This window comes from Marmota monax, unplaced genomic scaffold, assembly GCF_021218885.2.
Source record: "Marmota monax isolate L192 unplaced genomic scaffold, Marmota_monax_Labrador192_F-V1.1 WCK01_AAM20220418_F8-fsc00015, whole genome shotgun sequence".
Classification (NCBI taxonomy): Eukaryota; Metazoa; Chordata; class Mammalia; order Rodentia; family Sciuridae; genus Marmota; species Marmota monax.
Genome location: NW_026692194.1, coordinates 7,102,011 through 7,127,665, shown reverse-complemented (window position 1 = coordinate 7,127,665; position 25,655 = coordinate 7,102,011). Strand labels below are relative to the sequence as shown.

Below are 25,655 nucleotides of genomic sequence, written 5' to 3'. Positions count from 1 at the left end.
GGAGATTCAATGGAATATACAGCATTATAAAGTCCATTACATCATGCATTCTTTCCATTCCCAACCCTAAAGGTAGAGTATTAATGTCCATAAAGCTAACCTTTAGTTTTTCTTTCTTTGGCTTCTTGCTCTTGGAGCGAGTTTCTTTGTTGCAGACAAGTCCTACATTTGCTTAAAAGCTCTTGCAGAGTTGGAATTAGAGCTGGGTTTAACTGTTTGGGAGTGTGTACTGACAGAAGCAAAGCAAGAGCCCTCAGGTCCTACAAAAACCCAGAGAGGAACATTTCAATTTTTAAAGCCAACCTTTTGACACAACCATTTTGCAGGTAAACACAGATTATTTACTTTCCCAGAAGTCCATTCTGGTTTAGTTTCTCTGATATTTTTTTAGAAAAAATACTAACACTGGGCTTGGTGGTGCATGCCTGTAATCCCAGTGACTTGGGTTGCTGAGGCAGGAGAATCCTGAGTTCAAAGCCAGCCTCAGCAACTTAGTGAGACCCTGTTTCAAAATAGAATATAAAAAAGGCTAGGGATGTGGCTCAGTGGTTAAGCGCCCCTGGGTTCAATTCCTGGTACACACACACACAAAAAAAAAAAGGGGGAGGGGACCAAAACACTAAAATCAGCCAGCATTGGGATACCACTATATTTCATCAGTGCCAAGTTACTAATTTTAAGCTCATGTCAAGTAAGACAGACTTAAGACAGTATTTTTCAAAATAGAAAAAACAAAACAAAAAAACAACCTCATGGAGACTTAATTTTAAAATCAAACCTTCAATGATCCATGAGAAATTTAGGTCTTAATATAGAAGTCACAGCTTCTCAAGCTAAATTCTGGTGAATGTCACAAAGGTCTTGCTCACTTAGCTTCACAATGTGTTCTGGTTTGTAAGCATCTCGTTACTTAGGAGGCTGCTGAGTGATATTCTTGCACATATTTCCAGGTTCCATTCTGTGACACAGCTGTTGTGGGGATCTACACAAGGCAACTAATTCTCTAGTTTTAACTGCCTTTTATAATCAATAGGTATTAGACTGTTCAGGTTACTTAGAGCCAGAGGCAGTAACAGAAACATCACAAGTAATGTTTCAAAAAGCAAAAACGAGCAGAGATAAAGGGAATACTTCTTTGTAGTTTTACTGTTCTTAAAATACTTCATGCATTAGCTCATCTTTTAAGGTGATAGAAGTGTGCTCTGTACACATAAGGCACAGCAAACACATTTTTAAAAACTTTTTTTCATTGCTTGTGACTTGGATGGTAAAATCTTACAAAGGCCAAACAGAGTTGATTTAAGGAGAATTTAAGAACATGCCCAGTCTTTTACATAGTTCTTACCCCATTTAAAGAAGCACTTGCTTTGGAAATTTCAACTCGGTTAGTGAAATCAGACTGTAGATTCTGATACTGATTTATTAAGTTGGTAATAAGGGTGCTGATCAAATTGGCACAATTTGCTTCTGAAAACACTTGACTTTGAACCTGAAAAAGATGGTATAAAAAACATCTCCAAAAGACCAACATAATGAAAACATGCATTAACTAACTAAAAGTGACAGTTTCTAAAGCTCTACGCACCTTTAGAAGGAAATGTGTCATGAATGTGTAGACAATATTGTTGTTTAGAAAAGTTCTTTCATCCATTAGGATACATTTAATATATTCTGCAAAAACAGGATCTTCACACAAAAGCTTGATGCAGTTTTTTGACATAGCAGACTAAAGTGGAGAGAAGAAGCACTGATGGTTAACCAATGAAGTAATAATGAGGACTTAAATGTCATGTATGACAGGACATTTAAAGTCACTTTTAAATCATTGTTGAAAAGACACTTCCAACACAGTCTATGCAACTTGCAATTATACCAACTGTCCTCCCAACACATTAAAATATTACAAATTTGGACTATATACCTGAGTGTAGGGGAAAGAAACTGAAATTCAAAACTGAACATGCTTTAAACGAAGGCTGAGGAATGAAGATTGAAAGTTCAAAGCTAGCTTCAGCAACTTAAGCCCTAAGCAACTTAGTGAGACCCTGTCTCAAAATAAAACAAAAAGGGCTAGGGTTGTGGCTCAGTAGTTAAGTGCCCCTGGGTTTAATCCCTTAAAAAAAAAGAAATGTTGCTTTACTATCTAGCACTGAGAAGAACTAACAAGGACTGGAAAGATAAAGCTAATAGAATAGGATGAGAATGTTTTCAGGGACTCAGTTGTTATCAATCACAACAAAACCACATCCAGATAAAAGAAAAATTAACAATTAAAATATATTCTTTAATATGTGCTAAACTTTATTATCTGATCTCATTAGTAACTGTAATTTGGTAAATACTTCCCCACCTTTTATTGCAAAGGTAAACAATAACCTCTTTCCATAGTTATCTCAGAGAATTAGTAGTTCCAAGTACCCAGAAATTTCACTAAAATTTTGTTTTCCTGTTTGCAAATCATTCTGGCTTTTAGACACGAGAGGTATTGTCTTTAAACAGATATATTCCCTAGGTGTGTGATTTAATAAAAGTATTTATATGGGGAAAAAAAAGGACTTGAGCTTTATGGTTACACATAGTAGTCTGGGTTCATGCGGACATACACATATACATGTAAATCACTTTTAGTTCATGATCGCCCTTTTCCTTCCTCTACTCAAATAGTCTTTCCTTTGATCATTTATTAATTTGTATTTTTATTTTTTAAATATTTATTTTTTAGTTTTAGGTGGACACAATATCTTTATCTTACTTTTATGTGGCACTGAGGATAGAACCCGGTGCCTGATGCATGCTAGGCAAGCACTCTACCACTGATCCACAACCCCAGCCCCTGTATATGATTTTTTAATGTACTAAAAGACTTTTTAAAAAGTTGAATAAAGTTTAGATAGTACACACATGTGTATACTTAATAAGGGTAATGAACTGTCATAAGAACATAAAAGTAGAGTAGGAATAGGACCCAGGTCTTTAGACCTTTAGTTTTAGGAAAGTCTGCCTTTTCCATGAAAAGGGCAACAGCATTAACAGGGCAGGGGGAAGGAGAGATCTGCTCCAATTTACTGAACAAACCACTCAGCTCAAAAACCAACCAGGGAGCCCTCATCCCCTTTGTTACTAGGGACTGAACCCAAGGGCACTCTACTGCTGAGCTACATTCCCTCCCCCTCCTTTAAAAAATTTTTTTTGAACAGAATCTTATTAAAATGCTGAGGCTGGCCTTGGATTTGTAATCCTCCTGCCCTAGCCTCTCAAGCTGCTGGGACTACAGGTGCTTGCCATCAGCCTGGCGCAGAGTCACTTTTTGAATGCCTACCACACTCTTAAGTCGTGTGAGCTAAATGAGACCCATGCCTCTCAAGGAGACCTACTGAAGAAAAGAAAGTAACATTTCACCAAAAGAAACAGATGATACCATATAAGACCTCTCAGTTTGGGAAAAGGACATAATGAATAACAATCATTACAGTACTTTGTGACAAACATCTAGTAGAAACATCCAGTTGGAGGCTGGACCATACTTGTGAAACTATAATGTGGTTAAAAATTTGTGCCCATGAAGATCAACAAACTCATCTCTTCCACTGGGGTAAGGCAGATGCAATCAAGAAGAAAGAAGATTTTTTTCTTTCAGGTTTTAAAGGGAGAGGGGATTCTTTAGGCCAGATCCAAGAACTGAGTCAAACCTTAGGATCAGTCTGGCTTGTTTGCTTGTTTTCCCAGTTCTTTCTCTTCAATTTAACAAGCATTATTTATGTGCCTACTTTATTCTAAGAAGCTGGCTCTTAAAGACACTTGAGGTAGGAGCTTTCCTATTCTCATGAGACTATTGGTAAGAAAACAATGCATAAAACTGTTGAAAAACTGAAGATCAGGAAGAACTAACCAGGCAACATGGTTTCTGCTAAAAGATTTTGGAATAGTGGAGGGGAGAGAAAGGGACATAAGCTTCTTCCCCAGGTATTTCCCCATTTTAGACTTTTCCCACAAATGTAGATACTGACCTACAGATATGAAATTCAATTATAAACAGCTTATTTGAAATATTTCCTGTGATACAAATCTACTGAAGTATAAAAGAAAGAGCCTCAAAAGGGAAACTAGATGTCCATGGTTTATTAAACTAACATTTCCATTAATTCTAAAACATAACCAGTTTCCAACCCATTGTTCCTAAAATTCCTGACCACTTGGCCAGGTGAGATAAAGACCAAATCTAAAACTCATGTGCTTTACCTGAGTCTGGCATAGCTCAGTCCAAAGTTTGGGGAACAGTGCAAGATGAAGTGGCAAGCCTTCATAGGCAACTAGGACACCTAATATTTAAAAAGAAATCAGAAGAGGTTATAAATTACACTACTGAGATACTAAACTGCAGATACAAAAATTATAGCTGTTTCTGGTTATAACTATACATATTTTCTATAATTACAGAAATACAAAAAGTACTTATAGGGGAAGAATTCATTCCAATGTTTAACCAGTGAAGTATTTAACAGTACTCTGAATTTACTTTTATCCCATACCTCATTCCCAGAAGGATCTGAGCAACTTAAACAACTCTCCCTTCAAAGCTTTCTTGGACTAAAGGTATTACTATCCTGCATATTAGAAAATTTCCATGCAATAGTTTATTTCAGGGGAGACAGAAAAGATCAAATGGGAGATGTGGAGAATTAGAAGACATAATTTCCTCTTTGTGCTTCTCCAAAGATAGGGAGAACTATCTTTGTGGTATATTTGAACAAATACTGTTCTGAGTCTACCAGGTTTTTTGGCCTTGTCCCCACAAGCTTTTGGGTGGACCATATCTGACATTTCAAGAGTGTCTAATCTCGATCATCTGTTTGTTTTTATTTGGGCAGGTGTGGTACTGGGAATGGAACCCAGGGCCTTGCATATGCTAGGCAAACACCCTACCATTGAGCTACACACACCCCCAGCCCAGGAAACTTGGTGATTTTAACCTCTTCTTCTTGACTATTCCAGATGTCAAATATATTTATATGGGATTTAATCCTCCCACCCTCCTACCTGTCTAACTACAAGATATTGCAATGCCACAGACCTACATAAATTTCTCATCTCCACATCTCTCCACCCCCAAAGAAACTGTAAATTTAAAGAAATATAACATAAGCTATCCTCTTCCAGGTAAAAAGTATGGTTAGATCAGGAGTTGGCAAACTTTTCAGTAGAGGGCCAAATCATAAATTAGGCTTTGTGGCCACAGGATGTCTGCTGCAAGTACTCAACTGTCAAGGTGGTATGAAAGCAGCACAGACAATACTAAATAAATGGCTGTGGCTGAAGTATAAATCTACTGAAGTATAAAAGAAAAAAAATTGTGCATCTGGAAATTTGAATCTCATAATTTTCATGAGCCACACTTATTTGACTTTATTTAGCCATTTTAAAATATGAAACCTACTCTTATCTAGTAGGTAGCTGCTGATTACACAAAAATAGACAGCAAGTGAGTTAATAGTTTGCCAATCCCTTTACTACACTAAGGATTTTGAGAAAAATCTTAACAAGCAAATTAGAACAGCCAGTTATTCAACTTACCAAGGACACCTAGAATCCCTTTTGTGGATAAGCTTTTTTTTTCCCCTGTCAAGATTCGTCAGTACCCTTGTAAAAACTCAAGGAAAATTCTCATCTTTCTCCTTTACTCTCACCTAATCTGCTTGGAAGCATTTACGTACTGTAACATCATACACAGATAGGCAAAGAACCTGTCATCAATCCTGTGGCTATCGGGAAAGTGTTTCTATGCTCCCTTATTCCTTAATCTTAATTACCCATAAAATGAGAGAAGGGTTGGTATATTATGGTTCTTGGGTTAAGTTTGACCCACAGTCTATTTCTGTATGGTCTGATGAGCTAAAAATTAAAAATTAAGCTTGGGGAAAAAAATCTAAAAAGCCAAACAAAGAATATGTGACAGAGACCACATGTGGACTGCAAAGTCTAAAATATTTAGCTCTTCATAGAAAAAGTCTGCTAATCCTTGAATTAAAGGCTGTTCTATACAAACACTCTCATGAGAAGAACTGTTCACTATAAGCTTTTTTTTTTTTTTTTTTTAATCCCTGGTTATTCCCCAAAGTAAAATAATCCTTACTCTTCTTTTCCATAGCTATCAAAAAGCTAATACTACTGTTTGGGAACCAAGCCAGGGAACCTCGCTATTTCTTCCCAGTTTGATCAAACTGCATAAAATTCAGCTCTACTTTTTACATTATTTGCTTTTTTCTTGGTTGGGCGAGTGGCCCAGCTGGGATCTAGGCAGGGTCATTGGCTTGGCTACAGATAACACTACAACAAACAAAAATATGGTAGACCTTGTGCTACTATGCCAAATAAGCACATTTAAACTCATCCACTTTGGGAAATATTTTATTCTCATTTGTTTCATTTTCTTGAATGAGGACATTAGGCTCATGATTATATAATCTGCTCAGGTTCATCCAAAAGTTGGTAAGTAATACATTTTAGAGACTACCCCCAATTTTTCTGATTCTAAAGCCCATAATCTTTCCAGTAATCAATGTTTACCCAGAGGGCAGTCATTCACGTATCATTTTCATGATCATCTTCACATCTGCTCATAACCTAGACTAATATATGCTTAATACTTCAACCTGATACTACAATTAGCTTTATTACAATATAACATCTAGGAAATCACACATTTGATATATTTGCTTGTTATACAGTAAGTAACACACTTATTTAATAATATGAAAATTATTTTCCTGGATCTTCTTATACTGTATTCTTTTAGTAAAAAAAAAAAAAAAGCAGTTTTACATATTCCTTCTCAAGCTGTGCTGCCTCTAGTAAGGCAGGCTACCCCCTCAGAACAAGGGTTTCAGTTTTTTCCTAGCATATTCTCTGAGGATGAGAAGTCTCTTAGCTCTATGACTCAAATTAGAGGCCAATATCCTGTTAACTCGACACCCTCCTCCAGTACCTTCCGTAGTACCTACTTTGCACTCAGTGTCTCACTTACTGGGTACAAGGCATGGGGAACTGCAGTCACTGAAGTTCTCAGACACATGGCTAGGCTGTCTCAGTCAACAGAACAGTCACATCTAAAACACGATAATATAATCTGCTTTTCTATCACTTATCTTTCTTCATCTTGTAACTTCCGGTATCTTCAAGCAAGGTCCATACTCTGCCCCATCACAGCCCAAGAAGAACTAGTTATACAAAGTCAAAAAACTATTCCAAATATATCTTCTCCTCACAAGTAATACTTCATAATGTAGAAACCACTGGATTGTAAATCATTAAAAGCAACATTTTTCAAAAACTGTCAGTAAAATGGCATCAGATTATTTTATACTTCCATGATTGCTAGGAGGAGGAAATATTTCTTATATAAATTTACTAGTTATGGTTTCTCCTGATTGTTTTGGTTCTCTGCCTAGTTTCTTCTAGGAGCATTTATACCATCCATACATTATTAGGGAGAAGGGGGTGGCTTTTTCAAAAGACTGAATCAAGACATTAGCCTAGAAATGCCACATATTTGATCCCTTTGTTCTGTCTTAATACCCACTAAGCAAACTACTATTTATCTGGCTTCCCTTATAGGTTACTGAAAAAAATCAGGCCAGGCATGGTGGCTCACATTTGTAATCTCAAGCTACTCAGGAGGCTGAGGCAGGAGAATCCCAAGGGCAGCCTGGGCAACGTGGTGACACCCTGTCTCAAAATAAAAAATAAAAAGGGCTGGTGATTTTACTCAGTGGTAGAGCATCTCTGGGTTAAATTCCCAGTACCAAAAAAAAAAAAAAAAAAAAAAATTAAAATCATTCAATCAATCAATCTGATGGTCCTAATATGTACCGAAGATTCTGATCCCTATGTCAGATTTTCCCTTGCAAAATAAAAAAATGGCAACAAACTTTGGAGTTATAAATGTTTCTTAAATGTGATTACTGCCTATCAGCCTAGCATAAATGGATTTGCTCTTTGTGGGCTGGCACAAGATGACTTCTGATCTGCAATGGATGCCTGGAGTATATTTACCCTTTGAAGCCTTTTGGGAAGCAGCAAACCAGTCATTTCCCTAGTCAATACTACCCTGATACCCTGAAAAGAAGCAGCATGAATCAGAGCTGTGCTTTCTATAAGATTTTTAAACTGCTTACTTCTGCCAATTATACTCATTTTTTAATTCTATTGATGAGTTTTTGAATTTTCAAAGTGTATCAGTTACTTGCAAAATCAGTTTAACTTTCATTAATGTCTTAAGAAAATTTTTCAAAAAAAAGTCAATACCAAAAGTAATAAAAGTCTTTGTTTTGTTCCTGCAAATGAAAATTTAATTAAACAATAATGAAATCTAAGGATTTATTTTATTTGACCATCCCATTGCTGCTTTTACATGGAAAAACTTAAAAAAACTAGGAAACCTTAAAAAAAAAAAAGTGAGGGGTATGATTTGAAGTCTGCAATATGAGTTTTCCATATTACTTCAAATATTTTTTTCTAATTCCAAAACAATGTATGAGTATTATAAGGAATTTAAACCCTTACAGCTACATTTAACGTAGAAAATAAAAGCATAATTGTATTCTTACAAACTATAGGTATTATCCTTTTTCCCCTGTGCATGCTCATACCTTTATTTACAAGAATGTGATTATATTCTGCACACTGTTTTCTTTTATTCTTGTGGTGCTGGGGATAAACCTACAGCCATGCTCAACCAATGAGCCATACAGCTATACCTACCCCGTCCATTTTAAAAGCAAAATTTTTTTCCATGTAATTCAAGGAACTTTCCTATGTTGTTAGAAGTCTATACAAAACAGATGGACTATGGTTTTACTTAACTAAAATCCCACTGGAGAACATTTGGGTTGTTGCCAGTTTTCACCCACTACAAAGTGAAAACAACCAACAACCTCTGTATGTTTGTTTGACATTTTTAGGAGTAGGGTAGGATGGATTCCTGTATCTGGTGTTGCTGGGTTAAAGGCAAGAATATCCTAAACTTTAATTCATAATGCCAAATTTCATCCCCAAATTGCCACATTCCATTATAAGATCTCTTATTTATCTGACAGTATGCAAACACTTTCCCATTAGTGTGTATATATTAATCCAACTTATGGCATTTTAAACCATGCAGCAGTTTGCATTTTTATGTATTAAAATTTTTCATTTTCTTGTTTTATTGTTTCTGGGTTTTATGTCCTGCTATTATGGCCTTTTAACTCTCAAGGTGTTATCAGCATGATCTCATGTTTTAAATATTCCAAAGATTTTTTTTCCCCCGCAAGGAAATCTTTAATCCTCCTGGAGTTTATTTTGGTCCAATGAGTAAAGTATTAAAAGACTTGCATTCCCCACTCCCCACCCCTGCCCAGGAGCTATCCAAAGATCTCAATACCACCCATTTTCTACTAATTTGATATCTTTAGGATCTACCAAATCCTTAAGTTTTTTAGAGCTGTTTTCCACTGTTCTGCCTATCTCTATACCTGTACCACATGGTTTTACTTTTCTTTAAGAAAGGGGAGAAAATGTATTTGCAAAAAGGATAAACAAAAAAAATGAATAAAAGTGGTGGAAGACATGTCTTTGAGTGATACATGTACCTTTAAAACAAAACACTGTTTTAAATTATAATCTGTTATAGGAATTAAGCCATAAAATATTACTGTACCTTTAATAAGTATTTTAGAAATCAGCGGTGCCAGTGCTCTTTATTGTTACTCTTTTTCAGAAACTTTCTGGCTACTTATGCTATTTTCAAGTATCAGAAAGCACACATTGTGCTTTCCGATGGTTGTTAGCAGCTTTGCTCACTTCCCTAAATTCTCTCCTGACTTCTCTGTCTTTTCTAACCCCATCTTGGATTGTCTTCACTTGAAAAGTACAACATTCCCCCCCACCTTTTTTTTTTTTTTACTATTTAGTACCTACAGCTCTACAATTTTCTGCAATTCTAATATATAATTATTAATAATTCCCTTTTATACTCTAATAAATCTTAAAATTTGTTCAGTTACCAATATAAAAACCACCAGAAAGATTTTTCCTCAAAATTGAAAATCATTAGCAATCCAATTTCAGACAATCTCATCTATAGTCAAAATATTTTAATATTCTGGCCTTTGGACTATTTAATGTCAAGGTTTGAGCAAGTGAGGTTCAAATCAATTTAAACTCATCCTCTTTCCATCTCTCATTACTAAATATTATTTCTTGCATTTATGTTTATGGACTAAAAATAGGTAGCATGTTACAAAGATAAAAGATGTAACCAAGGAAATTTTCATCCCACTCTATTTATTTATTTAGTGTACTAGGGATTGAACTCAGGGGCACTCCACCACTGAGCCACATCCCCAGCCCTATTTTGTATTTTATTTAGAGACAGGGTCTCACTTGAGTTGCTGAGCACCTCACTTTTGCTGAGGCTGGCTTTGAACTCAGGAATCCTCCTGCCTCAGCTTCCCAAACCACTGGGATTATAGGTGTGCGCCACCACACCCAGCTATCCTGCTCAATTATAAAGGTTTTGGTTTATATCTAGTGCTTTGCCACCAGCCACATTTAGCACTTTAATTTGGTTATAATTTTAAAAAATTAAAATTTAGTCCCATAGTTATATATCAAGTTCTCAACACTCACATGTAACTAGTGGCTATCATGTTATAGACAGGAATGCAGTTAGAGAAAAATCCATCCTCATAGAAGTTCCCATAAAACAGCACTGCTATATACAGAGAACACTAAGGCAGCTTGCTTCACAGTTAAGAGTGATGTGAGATTTAAAATATCATGAACACAAAAGCTGACTCTCTCTATATATATATATTATAGGGAAGATGTACCTCTTTTCCCTCCCCCCTCTATTTTTAATTTCCCTAAAAGTGCATTTGTGTTGATGTGGAAGATAGCAAAGCTGTTCAAAGCTGGTTAAAGCTGTTTAAGTAGCTAGAATAGTTCCTAACAATTTTTGCTATAAATTATATGAACACAATCACCAGGAACTTTTTCAAAAGTGAGTTTCTTTCTTTGTTCCTGTCTTTACCTAGAACCAAAGCTTCACTCTTAGAACTAGATATTTTTTCATACTTAGTCATTACCATCGCTAGGTTTTAGTCTTTTATCAAGTGTTACAACACAGGTACATAATCCTAAAATAGCCAATCTGAGGGAATCCTTGCCCCTCACATCTTGGCATTTCAGACCCACATATATATGAAGTAGCTAATGATAAGATGTGGAAGAAACAATCCTTTGAATCTGAATATGGGCTCATCACTTACCAATAAAAGGTGGCTTTTTTTGAAGAGGAATTGTCCCTGAGAGCTGTTATTATTTTCTTCTTGGATAATGAAAATCTAAGACAGGATCACTTTGTGTGTTTTTGTGTGTGTTGCTAGGGATCGGACCCAGGGCCTTGTGCTTGCAAGGCAAGCACTCTACCAACTGAGCTATATACCCAGCCCAGGATCACATCTTCTGCCCTGCCTAAAATGAATCAAAATCTTTGCCATATGAAGTTGTGGTTGAGATGAAGCACAAGAGGTACCACTTCTAGGGTATGGTAACAGTCTATTTCTTGATCTAAGTGGTGGTTCCATGAATATTTTATTTCCCATCCTCTAAAATAAAACTATAGAACACTGGCGAGAACCCTGGGTCATCCCTAATAAAGTCAGGGGATAGAGCACGCAAAGCCCCAGAACTCTGTTGATCCTGAAGTAAGTGACATCTGAAGGAGGGCTATGTGTCGTCTTCAGTCTAACACTCTCCCAACTGAGATATTTTGATAGCCTCTGGGCTACATGTCTTCTAAAGACCTAGAGGAAAGTCACCCGAAGGAAACAGTATTCTTAACACTCTTGGGCACATCCTTGAAGAGACAATGTTACTATTAAAAAATTTGAAACGGTTTTTCTCTCCCTACATAATTCCTTGATGGTTTTGTTTGATATTTCTATTATTTCCCCTTTCAAATTTCTCTTCTTCTCACTCACCTATTTTATGAGACTTACCTCCTAATTACTCATATATGCACCTCTGCTTCACGCTGGCAGGCCCACACAGCTTGTTTCTGCACTGCCAGCTCCAAGCACAGCTGGCACTATAGATCTCATCTTACCCTCAAGACCAGGGCTGGGGAAGTCCATCTCTAAGCCTGTCTCCCTAGGCAGAGCAGTTTTTTTTTTGTTGTTGTTTTGCTTTTGTTTTTAAGTTCTGCTGGGCAGATGATGGAGGACTTGGGCTTCTATATAGAAAAGTGATCAGCCCTATTCCACCCTCCTTATAGGCCAGCTGAAACTGTGGGTGAAACTATTCAATGGAAACCAGTAAGTTGGTGTTTTCTTAATAAAAATTAAAATGTTCCCAAAAATACTAATTAATATTTTTAAACATTCACTTTAAAAAAGAAAAAAAGAATTGTCTCATATTTTCTCTCCCCTTCCTGAATGGCTAGGGGCTTAAAATAATTCAGTGGAATTTACTGCTCATCTTTTATACTTACTCAGCTTAACTAATGTTTCAGTAAATTTTTCACAGTTGATTGCAACTCGGCATAATAGATGGATGAATTGATGATAAGAAAAGAAGTAGTCTAGCAGCATACGATCATAAACGTCATCTTTGCCCTGAAGGTTAAAGATGATAAAATGGTTGCACTTAAATTGTATAATAAATTAAAGAGCATTTTTGTGCAAATGTAATAAGTTTAACTAAAAATCTGATTAAATCTTTAAATTCTAAAGAACCTAATTTTAAGTTCCAAATTTCTAGTAATGTTAAGATCTTAGTCCTCATAAGTTTATTTTCAGTGTGCAAATGCTACTGATTAAAATTACCCGTTATTTCTATATACTTTAATAAAGTAAATTACTCTAAGATTTTAACATGTGACACTTTAGTTCTACAGACATATCATCAAGAAGAATGGATTAAATTAGATTTTTGAAAGAGATCTGAGTTACTTCTGTAAGGATAACAGTGTTAATTGTTTTTAATATTTTATCTTATGAGAATTTCTCAAGTATACTTAAGATCCAAAGAGGGTTGGCAAGACAGGATGTCAATGAAGTGTAAGTGAAGAAAGATAAAGGGGGAAAAGTGTTTAAAAAATACTAAAACTAAGATAAATTATCTCGTGTCAATGTACCTTGGCTCTATGATTTAGAATTGGCCTTATTTTAGAATAAGCTTTAGAAGGACAGGAACCGGGCTAAAATTAATGACAAATCTATCAATCAATGATATTATGCATAGGTGAAGAAGAATGTGATTTAAGGGCAGTAAAAGAAGTCTTGATTATATGGCCAAAATTAAAAATAATAAGTACCTAACTTTTCAGATTTAGATGTATGACCCAGTTAAAATTTAGCCTAGTGACAAATACTAAGACTTACTATTAAGCTCTTTAGGGTAAGGGAACTTCTTATTTGTGCTTACTGTTAATTTTGCAAATATTCAACCAACATTTTGAGCATTTAAAGGAAAAAGTCCAAATGAGACTAATTTTCTTAGGAGCCATAACATGACCACTAAAGTCTAATGTACTCATAACTGCCAGGGGGAAAATTTCAAATTACTTTGAACTACAGAAACATGATTTTCCTGGCATCCCAACATACCTTACTGGTTTCCACCATTGTGGGCAAGAGGCACATATTGAGTTCAGGGCGCGGAGGCCGAATATTGCTTTTCCCTCCTATTAGCTTGATATTTTCTCGACAAGGGAAATAAGGTCCAAGAGACACTAAGATATTAAAAGTGTACAATAAGAATAAATGGAAAAAATAAATCTCCAAGCTTCAGTGTGCAGAATGATTAAATACCAACCATATTCAAGTACTGAGCTAGATGAATACGTACTTGGTATGTTACTATGATGGTAAGTACAATGGTTGTGTTGTAGAAATGGAACCAGAGTATGTAGAAAATCATGGGGACTCAAAAGCACAAGTTCCTTGAGGACATCTGAAAATTAAAACACAAGTTTATGTATTAAAACACTGGAATTTTATCTTCCTGCTAATTTCAAACTCATAAATTCTGACGGAGTTGCAGGATTACAAATGGTTTTATCTCCTGACACTGGGAAAAATTCTGTCTGATGCTCAATCAAATCTGGATAAGGAGAATAAGAAACCACAAAATAGGGCCATTATTTAGAAAGTTTTTTTGTAATACTGGGGACTGAACCCAGGGCCTTATGCATGGTAGGCAAGTGCTCTACTACTCAGCTATATCCCTAGTCCTTTTAAAAATTTCTACTGTGAAACAGGGTCTTGCTCAATTGTCTAGGCTGCCTTGGATCTTGCAATCCTCCCACTTCAGCCTACCCAGTAGCTGGGATTATAAGCATGTGCCACAAAGCCCAGTCTTAGAAACAAAAGTTTATAGCACTACATATTAGTATTTTATTTCAGCAAGAAAACCTTCATAGAGAAGTACTGTGAGAAATATTTAATGCACACTGATTATGTGTCTTTATAAAATCAACTACAACAGCTTAGGAAGGACCTAAAATTCAAAGTTCTTTGGATCTGAGGGGTAACTGATAATCCATAACTTTTATATTAAAGTTTTATATGAAGGGGACTTATTTTTACCCTCTAATCCTAGAAGAATCAAGTTCATGAAGACAGGCTACTGGCAGTTTCTGGTGATCAGGCACCATTACCAGAAACTATGGTGATAAGTAAAGGCACCAGAAAGGCTATGTGCCTTTCCTCTTTTACTGCAGAAGTATAGAAAGAGAAGGCCAGGAATTACATGAATATCAAGACTGCTCACACATGAACCTGAGATATGTGATTCTATTGTAAACAAACAGTAATAGTTTCTAAAGATAATGATATTAAGAGGTTTCTAGGTTTTAAATTCAAAACAAGGGGATATCTTTTAATAACCACTAATTATTATTTTATAATAAATATATAATGCATAAAAAGGTGAAATACTCAGAACCTAAAAATAGTTACAGAGAGTTATCTTTAGGCAAAAGAATTCATAGTGAAATGACCATCCCAATCCTTTACAATGTCACTTCCACCTCATAAACTCGACATGATTTCACTTTGCTTACAAAGGATCAGAAGATCAGAGGAAGAGCTGTGAGAAACTTACATATAAACGAAGGTGAAAGAACCCAGATGTACTGAGTGATCTGTTCACTACCACATGGGGATAACAAACAGAACTTGATTTTTTTAGGACCTGTTAGCTAGTATGAGCTACACAAAAAAGTGTAAATGCCTTCCAAACAGAGACCTAACAACACATCTTATTAAAAAACTCAAAAACATTCTTCTACTAGGCTTTTACTTAAGTGTATTTTTTAGGTAACTTACCTATACAGGCATTTCTTAGTTCTGGAGGGCTATAGGAATTAAGAAGAGTTAACAGTTTATGGGCAAATTCAATTCGCTCCTGCCACTGGATTAATGCTTGTTTCACATCTGCAAATATAAAAGCATACATAAATATGCTTTTGAGAGACCACAATTCCTCACATTTTCCCCTATAATATTGATAGAATGATAACTCTAAGAGATCCAAATTAATTAAATAAAAACATCTTTGGTGAAAGCTAAGTGATCATTTTAATAAGATGGCTACTACTATTATTAAATCTGCTAGATTTCTAATAAATAGTACATAGTTCAGTGATGAATATGTCCCACTTTCTAGGAATATATAAAGTTCCATATTCAACTATGTTATAGGGACATGAGTTATGTTTTAGAGTAATTTCTCTTGAAACTAAAAATGATCTAATCTGAGCCATGGAAATTTCCAGCTGGAGAACTTTAAAAAATACAACTTGTTACTGTGATTAGAAATGTTTTCCAGTCTCCTGAACCTTGACACTTTATAATGTGCCCATCTATTTTTCAGGCATTCATAAAGAAAAAACCTGGGAGCATTCCAGCTTCACATCAGGATGTTAGTTCTTTAGGCCCCATCTTTTGTGCATAAACTAGAGGTTAAAGACAATTTCTCTGGGGCCTGCAATTTCAAAATCTTATCTTTCTTTAATAGTAGCAGTAACAAAAATAAGAAGTAGGAATGACCAAACCTTTTCTCTGAAGATATGGGCGTGTAGACTTCAAAACCGAAAGGAATATTGACAGAAGTTCTACTAAGTCTCCAGTCACATGGCAAGCTGTAGCTTCATGATACATCATGTGCAATGTGTTGAAAGACTACAAGTAATTTAAAAAGATTGAAAACTTAATTTCATTTTTACTTTATTGAGCCACAAGATGGTAGTGCTCATTCTCTCTGACAGATGTTTTCAGAATTAGACTGTATGCATGCACATGTGTGCAAAGCAAATATTCAAGAAAATCTCTTACAGTTAGCCCCTTTAACATATATGAATAGTCCTCACCTTCAGAGCTCAGATAGCTTACAATTTTGGACTAAAGCAATAATTTAATTTATATTTCTTAAACAAACAAAAAATCTAAGACTGCAAGCCACAGAAATTACAAAGCAGCCAGGCACAGTGGTGCACATCTATAATCCCAGTGATTCTGGAGGTTGAGGCAGAGGGACTGCCAAATTGAAGACCAGATTTAGCAACTTAGTGAGGGCCTGTCTTAAAATAAAAAATACAAAAGGCTAGGGATGTAGCTCAGTGGTAAAATGCCCGAGTTCAATCCCCAGTATTAAAGCAGCAGCAACAAGAGGAAGATTAGGGAGAATAGACAACTGATTTAACTAACTTCCCAAGGCCTCTGTTGAAAGACAATGTGAATGGCTATTAGCCACAGTTGTAGCAGGACTGAAAGGAGGTGAAAGAGCTCCAAAAGGTAGGAATTCAATTCCTTAAACTGTACTGTCAAGTCTTTTAATTCCTTTAATTATATTAGCTCAAATAAATCCATTTTTCCCCTACTTCATTTTATAATGAAGCATCATCTTCTAGTCCTCTTTAATGGTCAAAGTCTATATACTATTCACAATTCAAAGATCAAAATGCTGAGCTGAATATGGCAAACTATGTACAATATTTATCTTATAAACTGTAAAGTATGAACTGCTATATCTCTAGTGTCTAGCACAGTACTTGACACAAAGTAAACATTCAAACATCTGCTGAACAAATGAAATTATCCTTACTCCTCTTTACATTCCTTTTCTTTTAATTAAAACAGAAACACTTGTCATTCCTCAACCAGAGCCAATATTTCTTTGACTCTGTGTTTATGATGCCATTTATCTAACTGGCTCCCTAACTTACCTTTCCAAGTCCAAATTCTTCAAAGAGCAGTTTCAAACGTGCTTGTTTCCTATTCTGTAATACCTTTAACTGCAAAAACAATCTTACTTCTCAATTCTCATGGTACTCTTGGCATGTACTGTTTTCTTATTTCCATTATGAGAAAAGGTACGATGCACCTCTGGTGTCTTTAAAACCATCTCACTCTTTATTATAAAGAATCATGGAAAGAATGACATGATTTTTTCACTTGTAACAATCTTACTGGCTTCCTCTGATGATGCTAATCTTAGTTTCTGAACTGCATCAAATAAGTGGGTTCTTGGGAAAGAGTATGTGACCTTTAACAATGATAATATAAATTTAATAATAATACGAAATTAGTTTGTATTCTTACAAATGAAATGAATACAATTAGTCTATTTCAAATGGTTGTTCTGATACAAAAGAGAAGAAAGGTATGGAATTAATACAGAAAAGAAACAGTACCCTAAAAATTGTAACCTGATTATTTTTGGAATATAAATCAGCAATTGCTAATCTAAATAACTGAAATCTTGTTACTTGTAACAATCTAAATAAACTGTATCCATAAAACAAGAAATCTTTGGTGAGAACATTAAAATAAGATAAATGCACAGTAAAATCCAATAAAAGATTTACCTCAGTCATCAGGATCAACCCTCGATTAAATACAACAAGAAGTCTGTCTTCATCAGATTCTAATAGTATTCTGAAGGCACTAGAAGAATACATAAGGTCCAGTTTGAGAATTCTGAATCAAAACAAACCACTTGGGTGATGAAAAAGAAGTAAAATTATCACTTAAGCTTTCTTCTTTCCTATCTCTAGAAAAGAGAATATTACATTTGTTTCTTAGTAATACAAGACAGGATGAGCATCCCAAACCTTAAAATCCAAATTACTCTGAAATCTCAAAGTTTTTGAGAATCATATTGACACTTAACAAATTATAGTTCTGTAACATTTTAGATTCCTAGATTAGGCATGCTTAACCAGAATGTCTATGCAAATAGTAAAAATAAATAAAAAATCACCCTGAAATTTGAAATACTTTTGCTCCTAAGAACTTTGGATAAGAGATACTCAAGCTGTAAAAGGAAATAACATTAAATAAGAAAGCATCCAAGTAACTTAGAGAAATGTGTATTAATCAATCAATTCTTAATTATCCACAATAGCAGAAGAAATGTATGATGAGAATATTTTTGAAGTTTCAGTATAAACAATGTTGATTTTGATAATGGGCTTATCTTTTAAATTGTTGAAAGTTTTGCATAATAAAAAAACACTTGTGGGGCTGGGGTTATTTATGGCTCAGCAGTAGAGCGCTACCTAGCATGTGTGAGGCACTCGGTTTGATCCTCAGCACCACATAAAAATAAATAAATAAAATAAAGGTATTGTGTCCAACTTAAAATATATTTAAAAAACCCACTTGTATTATCAAAGCACTCATCAGTTGGTTATTGGGAAGAAAGAGTTAAACTGGGGAGAACCAAACTAAACAGCCTATTTTGTTCTTGAATATAAGTTACATGAAAATTATAGCTGGGTGCAGTGGAGCACGCCTATAATCCCAGTGGCTCAGGAGGCTGAGGCAGGTGAATCTCAAGTTCAAACCCACCCTCAGCAACTTAGTGAGACCTCAAAAACTAAAAAGGAAAAAAAATAAAGAATAAAAAATAAAAAGGGCAGGGACATAACTTCATGGTTAAGTACCCCTGAGTTCAATCTCTGGTACCAAAAGAAAAAAAAAATTATCAAAGTATCTGGATTACTCTTGCTTACAGACCATATTTCATTAGGTACCAGAAAACGCTGTTATAAAGAAATAGAAATCATGAGATTTTTTCATGATGCTTCAGTTTTTTAATAAAGAATTAAGAAAATCTTTTTTTTTTTTTTTTTTAAATAAGCTTCAAGCTGGGAATGGCAGTGGTGCACACCTGAAATTCTAGCAGCTTGGAGGCTAAGACAAGAAGATCAAAGACAACCTCAGTAAAAGCAAGGTGCTGAGCAACTCAGTGAGACCCTATCTCTAAATAAAATACAAAAAAGGGCTGGGGATGTGGTTCAGTGGTTGAGTACCCCTGAGTTCAATCCTGGGCACCACCCCCCACCAAATAAAAAGAAAATAAGCTTTAAGTACTAAACCTTGAGAAAACAATATATTCAAATTACTGCTAAAAATTTTTCCCTCTGGTGCTAGGGACTGAACCCAGGGCCTTCAGCATGTTAGGCAAGTGTTCTATGACAGCCATATTCCTACCCCAATGTCAAAATTAAAAAAAGATAATAATTTCTTACTGGGGATTGAACCTGGGGGCACTTTACCACTGAATCAAATCCCCAGTCCTTTTTATTTTGAGACAAGGTCTTGCCAAATTCCTGAATTTGTGATCCTTCTGCTTTCTGATTCTGAGGGAAGATAATCTGAAAAAAAAATCTTATCTTGGGCGTGTCACTACAGTGATATTTTCTCAAAGTACCACAAAGGAAAAAGAAGTGCCTAAACTGAATAATGTGGTACATGCTTATGATCTCAGCTCATTGGGAGGCTGAAGGACTGAAAGTTCGAGGCCAACGTGGACAATATTAGCAAGTCCCTATCTTAAAATAAAATTAAAAAATAAAATGAAAAGGGCGGAGAATGTAACTCAGCGGTACAAATGCTTGCCTACCACATGCCATGTCCTGGATTCAATTTCTAGTACCACAAAACAAACAAACAAACAAACAAACAAACAAACAAACACGTGTGCCTAATAAATGACACACCTTCAAGTGTTAGAGGTAATATATAGAAGCTTTGTTGTTATTTGAAGTATTTGATGAAATTAGCCTAGATGGGGCAGTGGCACATGCATGTATTCCCAGTGACTCAGGAGCTGAGGCAGAAGAATTGCAAGTTTGACATTAGTCTTAGCAACTTAGCAAGACCCTGTCTCAAAATAAAAAATAAGGGTTAGGGCTCAGCAGTAGAACGCTTGCCTAGCGTTTGAGAGGTCCTGGGTTCGATCATCAGCACCACATAAAAATAAATAAAAACAAAGGTATTGTGTCCAACTACAACTAATAAATAAATATTTAAAAACAATATAAAAGCATGGGAGATGTGGTTTAGTGATTAAGTCCCCCGAGGTTCAATACCCAGGGGGAAAAAAAAAAAAGAAAGAAAGAAAAAGAAATTAGCCTAAATTTTATTTCTATGGATAATGGGAATTAAGTGTAATGTGTAGCTGTTCCTTAGTGTAATGTGTAGGCATTCAATAACTTCTATAGCTTTCAATTGATCATGTAGAAATTTTGCCAACTCGTACCATAAGAAAGTCAGGTATAAAGAGATCTGAGCTAAACAGAATGAAACATTAACAATCAGACTCATACAAAGAAGGAGAGACCTGTTTTGAGAGACCTCTAGAACTGAACTACTCAAATATAAGTTAGGATAAATTGTCAGGAGGATTCAAGTTTTAAGTAGAAAATTATGAGGTTCCTTTTAGAGCTAAGACTCTGATTCTGAAAAACATACACACACAAGTAGAAACCAATTTCAAAGAGAAACTTTTTAAAAGAAGTTTTCTGATTCCGGGGGAAGGTAATCTAAAAACTTTCTGAAGTTACTAAATGTTTCACCAATAACCTGAAAGATTAAGTCAACTTCTAGTTATTAACAAGGTAAATTACTTCTCTGTCAAAAGTATAGTGCCCATTTCCTCTCTTGAAAAAACAAAGCAAACAACATCAAAAAGTCTTTTTTTTACCTTATTAAAGTAGTCCAGCAGGAGCGGCCGTCTAAGCAACGTAAGTAACAACTTATGGTTGTTTTTTTAAACTGTTTGATATCTTCTAATTCTTCTTCTCTCATGTCTGGCCTTTGAGCTATGAACAGCTGCATCAAGTTAAATAGTTCTTCCACTGCCTAAAAAAGGCAAATAAACAATCTGATAATCTTTTAACCCTATGACACATTACAATGTCTGCTTCTCATTTCTGAATGTTATGATCATTAGCTAACTCTTAAAATTACACAAATTGGATTACACTACTATTCAGAAACATTTATCATCATAAAATGAGTAATGAATTCTATTTTAAAAATTGAATATATTATGCACCAAAGAAATCAATAAATCTTACAGTTAATAAAGAGTAAATATTTAGTGTTAATACTGTTTAAAGCACTAGTTTTATAAATTTGAAGATGTATCCAGAGACAGGTTACCTCAGTCCCCTGTTCCCTTTTAATAAATGAGACATCACTGCTTTGTCATGAAGATTTTGAACAGTGAAATTACACTTGAATTAATACGGCTTCTGAACCCTCTGTGGCAACATTTGGAATGATCTTTCTAGAGTGATGGTTAGTTCAAGCTCTCAATGGAAAAAATGCAGTGAATATTTCAGGAAAATCAATAGCTTATATCACTCTATTTATATGCATGTTGGGTAAGGGTTGCTCTTCTAATACATACTTGTCAATGAACTGAAATCCTGCTTTATATTTTTCATGGCAAAGGTTTACTTAACACCATTTTAATAAAAAATATGAAATAGGTAAGTTCTATAATAAAAATGTGATACATTTCACTCATGGCAAGGACAAGAGACAATGGGAGAGAATAGCATTCTAACTCATCTAGTGCTCAAAGGTACAGTTAACCCTGCATATCATATTTAGCAATTAAATGTTATTCACATGACCTGTGATAAAGACAAATCCACCGAAACATAAATCCTGTCATGGCTCCTTCAGAGTTAGACAGACTCTCATTCTTCTCCTTCTGCATTCTTAAACCCTTGACTTTCAACTTCTTAATATTAAATACATTGACATTCTTTCCTATATTGGAGGCACTCTAATTAGCTCAAGTAGAAATTAGTTTTTTTTTTCTGGGTGAAAGATTCTAAAACAATGCAGTATATCATCTATAAAGAACAGTTTACTGGGATTGTAGTTCAGTGGGCAGAACATGGTTGCCCAGCATGTGTGAGGTACTGGGTTTGATTCTCAGCACCACATAAAAATAAATAAATAAAATAAAAGGTATTGTGTCCATCTACAAATTGAAAAAAAAAAAAAGTTTACCATAGACACACACAACACCAAAAAGTAATATCTAGGAATAATAGTCTTACATGCAAGGGAGAATTTTAATATGAAACTTACAAATATTCTGTGAAGATTTAGACTGTATACACTTATATCCTGATGAATCTCTCTCTCTCTCTCTTTTTGTACTGAAGATTTAACCAAGGGGCATCTCTACCACTGAGCTATACCTCCATCCTTTAAAATTTTTTTAGTTTGAGACAGAGTCTTGCTAAGTTGCTGAGGCTGGCCTTGAGCTTGCTATCGTCCAGCCTCAGCTCCCAAGTCTCTGGGATTACCAGTGTATAACAACACACTTGGAATTATGGTTTGGATATGAGATACCTCCCAAAAGTTCCTGTTACAGGAGGGATATGAAATGATTGGATTGTGAAAGCTGTCAGTCCTTCCTTGTTTGAATGGAGTGATTAAGAGGTAACTGTAAGAAGATGGGGCGTGGCTGGAGGAGGTAGGTCACTGGGAGAGGGCCCTGGCCCTTTCCCCTCTGCCTTTCTGCTTTCTGACCCCTCCATGAGCTCAGCAGCTTTCCTCTGCTGGGTCCTTCTCTTATGGTATGCTGCCTGACCGTGGGATCAGAGCAATGGAGTTTGCTATCTATGGATTAAGACCCAAAACCAGGAGCTCCAAATAAACCTTTCTTCCTCTAATGTGTCAGGTGTATTGGTGACAGCAACAAAAAGGTAACAGAAAACACTCAGCTCTGAAGAATTTCTTAATCATTTCATTCATTTCAATGTAAGCTTGAGAAACAGCACTAGGGAATGCTACTAGCTTAATATGAGATTATGTAGCTCAGTTCAGTATTGCACACAGAGCCTGATTATAAGTATTGAATTTTTTTTTTAGTTGTAAATGGACAGAATTTGTTTATTTTTATGTGGTGCTGAGGTTCAAACCCAGTGCCTCACGCATGCTAGGCAAGCATTCTACTACTTACACCCAATCCCTGAGTATTGAATTTTTAAATAGCACTTACTTTCCTAAAACTGTGCCATAAAGCTGGGTTTTTCAGTAGGCACATATGAAAGATATATTTTCAAAAGTCTAAATTTAAAAAAGGTAAGTTCTGCCACAGATAAAAGTTTTAACTCAATTTAAGAAAGCATCCACATATTTATCAATTTCCTAAGAATAAAAAATTATATAAGTATATTCAAGAAAGCAAACATGTTAAGTCATTAAGAAAGAATTTTTAAAGTTAGACTGTATTTTGCCACTCCTCATTAGAAGGAGAAAGATACTGCTTATCAATTTGAGGCTATAGATACAAGAGTATCAATTTTACTCACTCCAGGGTATTGGCTGGCATGTGGTGTAAGATTCTTAAAGGCCCACTGGATGTTCTGGTGAGAAGCTAGTTGTCGTGTGAACGCCGGAGACTGCTCACAGCAGAGCCTCAGAATGCCATAGTAGGCAGGCAGCATCCCACGGTTAAAAAGCACCACATCCTGATCATCATGGTCAGCAAGGATGTAATTGAAGGCAATGTTCTTGGTTACCACTGGGTTCTGAACAATAAGGCGGATATTCTCTGGACAGTCAGCACACACATTGTACCAAAATGAAAGCAAAGCCTGTTTATTGTGATTTGTAGCTATTGCTGGCTCAGAAAGTTTAGGCTGGAAAAGGTTCCACAAATCCATGAAATATGTGGAAAACATCAGCTTCTCAGTTTTGGAAATTAAACAGTAAGTCATAAAGCTAAAATAGGGCACTAGCTTTGTAGTGCCATGAACAGCAGCATCAACATAAAGTTTGGCTCTTGAGAGCAAACCAAGGAGCACGTTGTAGACCTGATGCAGGACTACTGTTGTGTCTGGACTGAGTGGAAGGTCACGGGTTGGGATGTGCAAAGACCTTGTTGACCGGAACATCTGGCGGAATGAATTGCTTGGTATAAGGGACACCAGAAGATAAGCTGCAGCTATAAAATGTAAAACAAAACTGTCAGATCCTTATAAGATATAAAATAGACTGAAGAGCAGTCATTAAACACAAAGCCACTCTGCCCTTTAAAAATGAAAATAAAGGGACATCTCTTAATATCTTTCTGCTTTACACTTGGCCCCACAGAAAGATTTCCCAAGGGGGACAGAAATAGATACCTTCCATTCTGCCACTGAGTATTTTAACTGGCAACAACAATCAACATTAAGAGAACACTTTTCAAACCTCTTTGTTTATTAGCTTTACCATGATGCAGAATTTTCCCGCTTACTTTATCATGTATTTCTTCTGAGAGAATAGTATGATTTAAATAAAGAGAACATAGCTTTGAGAGCAAGAAGACCCACTAAAAAGTTCCTGAATGCTCAAACCATTTAATGTTTTATGGTCTTGGTATTCTTGTTATTTAAAAAATAATGGCATTTTGTAATAATTCACTGATAATGGTATAAAATTTGTAATAAAGATTGCAGTCTATATAAAAATCTTTTGTAACAAATAAAATGGTATGAGCTAAATATAGGACATTAATTTTGGAAAATAAGTTTTCTAAGGCTAACCTCATATCCAAAGAATTCCTCCTTCAACATACCTGAAAACTGTCATTAAGCCCATTTTATAATTCTGAGAGATTAATGACTTATTAGCTGAGTCCACCTATAAAAGCAGTTCTATGAGCAAGGCTTTGAGTTAGATACTTTATAAATATTATAAATATCTCATATAATCCTCACAATCATCGTGGAGGTAGATGATGTTACAGTGGAAAATATGAATCTTTGCTGAGAGCAAAGACCAAGTTCACACAGAGAAAGAGGTGAAGACTAGAAGACTAGCCTTAAGAAACAATAATGAAGACAATAACAGTAACAATCAATAACAAAAATTGCTGACATTTCGAGGAAATATGCTATGTGACATCATAGCTTTATGTGATAGCTACTGTTTTTACTATCTCCACTTTCAACATGGCTTAAAACCATAACCCTACCTTAGATTACACAGCTAGTGGAAAAGTAGGATTTAAACCTAGGCTCAGGGCTAATGTTCCTAACATTTGCTACAGAGCCTTCTTAAGACTCAAATGCATGAGGGTACACTCTTTTCAATATGCTAATTTTTTTACCATTTTATGTATAATTTGATAAGTATATCTTCAAAGCAAATAAAATTAGCATTTCTAAAATTAAATGTAGTTTCTAGGCTAGGTGGCATACACCTGTGATCTCAGCTACTTGGGAGGCTGAGGCAAGAGGATCCCAAGTTCAAGGCCAGCCTAGGCAACAGAAAGAAACCCTGTCACAAAGTAAAAAAGGGCTGGTGATG

The 25,655-nt window shown here is 35.4% G+C and overlaps 1 protein-coding gene across 5 annotated transcripts in view; it reads right to left on the bottom strand.

Moving 5' to 3' along the window:
- Usp34 (ubiquitin specific peptidase 34) overlaps window positions 1-25,655 on the bottom strand; it is a 219,644-nt gene that overhangs the window by 1,340 nt on the left and 192,649 nt on the right. For 3 of the 5 annotated variants that reach the window (XM_046423315.2, XM_058572875.1, XM_058572884.1), the window contains 12 exons: window positions 23,672-24,306; window positions 21,034-21,191; window positions 17,909-17,987; window positions 16,097-16,223; window positions 15,369-15,476; window positions 13,888-13,992; window positions 13,647-13,771; window positions 12,530-12,653; window positions 4,240-4,319; window positions 1,586-1,726; window positions 1,346-1,489; window positions 101-260 (listed from right to left, as the gene is read on the bottom strand). In XM_046423315.2, the coding sequence (XP_046279271.1) occupies window positions 101-260; window positions 1,346-1,489; window positions 1,586-1,726; window positions 4,240-4,319; window positions 12,530-12,653; window positions 13,647-13,771; window positions 13,888-13,992; window positions 15,369-15,476; window positions 16,097-16,223; window positions 17,909-17,987; window positions 21,034-21,191; window positions 23,672-24,306 (1,986 nt within the window). Of the gene's footprint in view, window positions 1-100; window positions 261-1,345; window positions 1,490-1,585; window positions 1,727-4,239; window positions 4,320-12,529; window positions 12,654-13,646; window positions 13,772-13,887; window positions 13,993-15,368; window positions 15,477-16,096; window positions 16,224-17,908; window positions 18,094-21,033; window positions 21,192-23,671; window positions 24,307-25,655 lie in introns of those variants that run through there. The other 2 variants (XM_046423320.2, XM_058572885.1) reach the window with 2 other exon arrangements.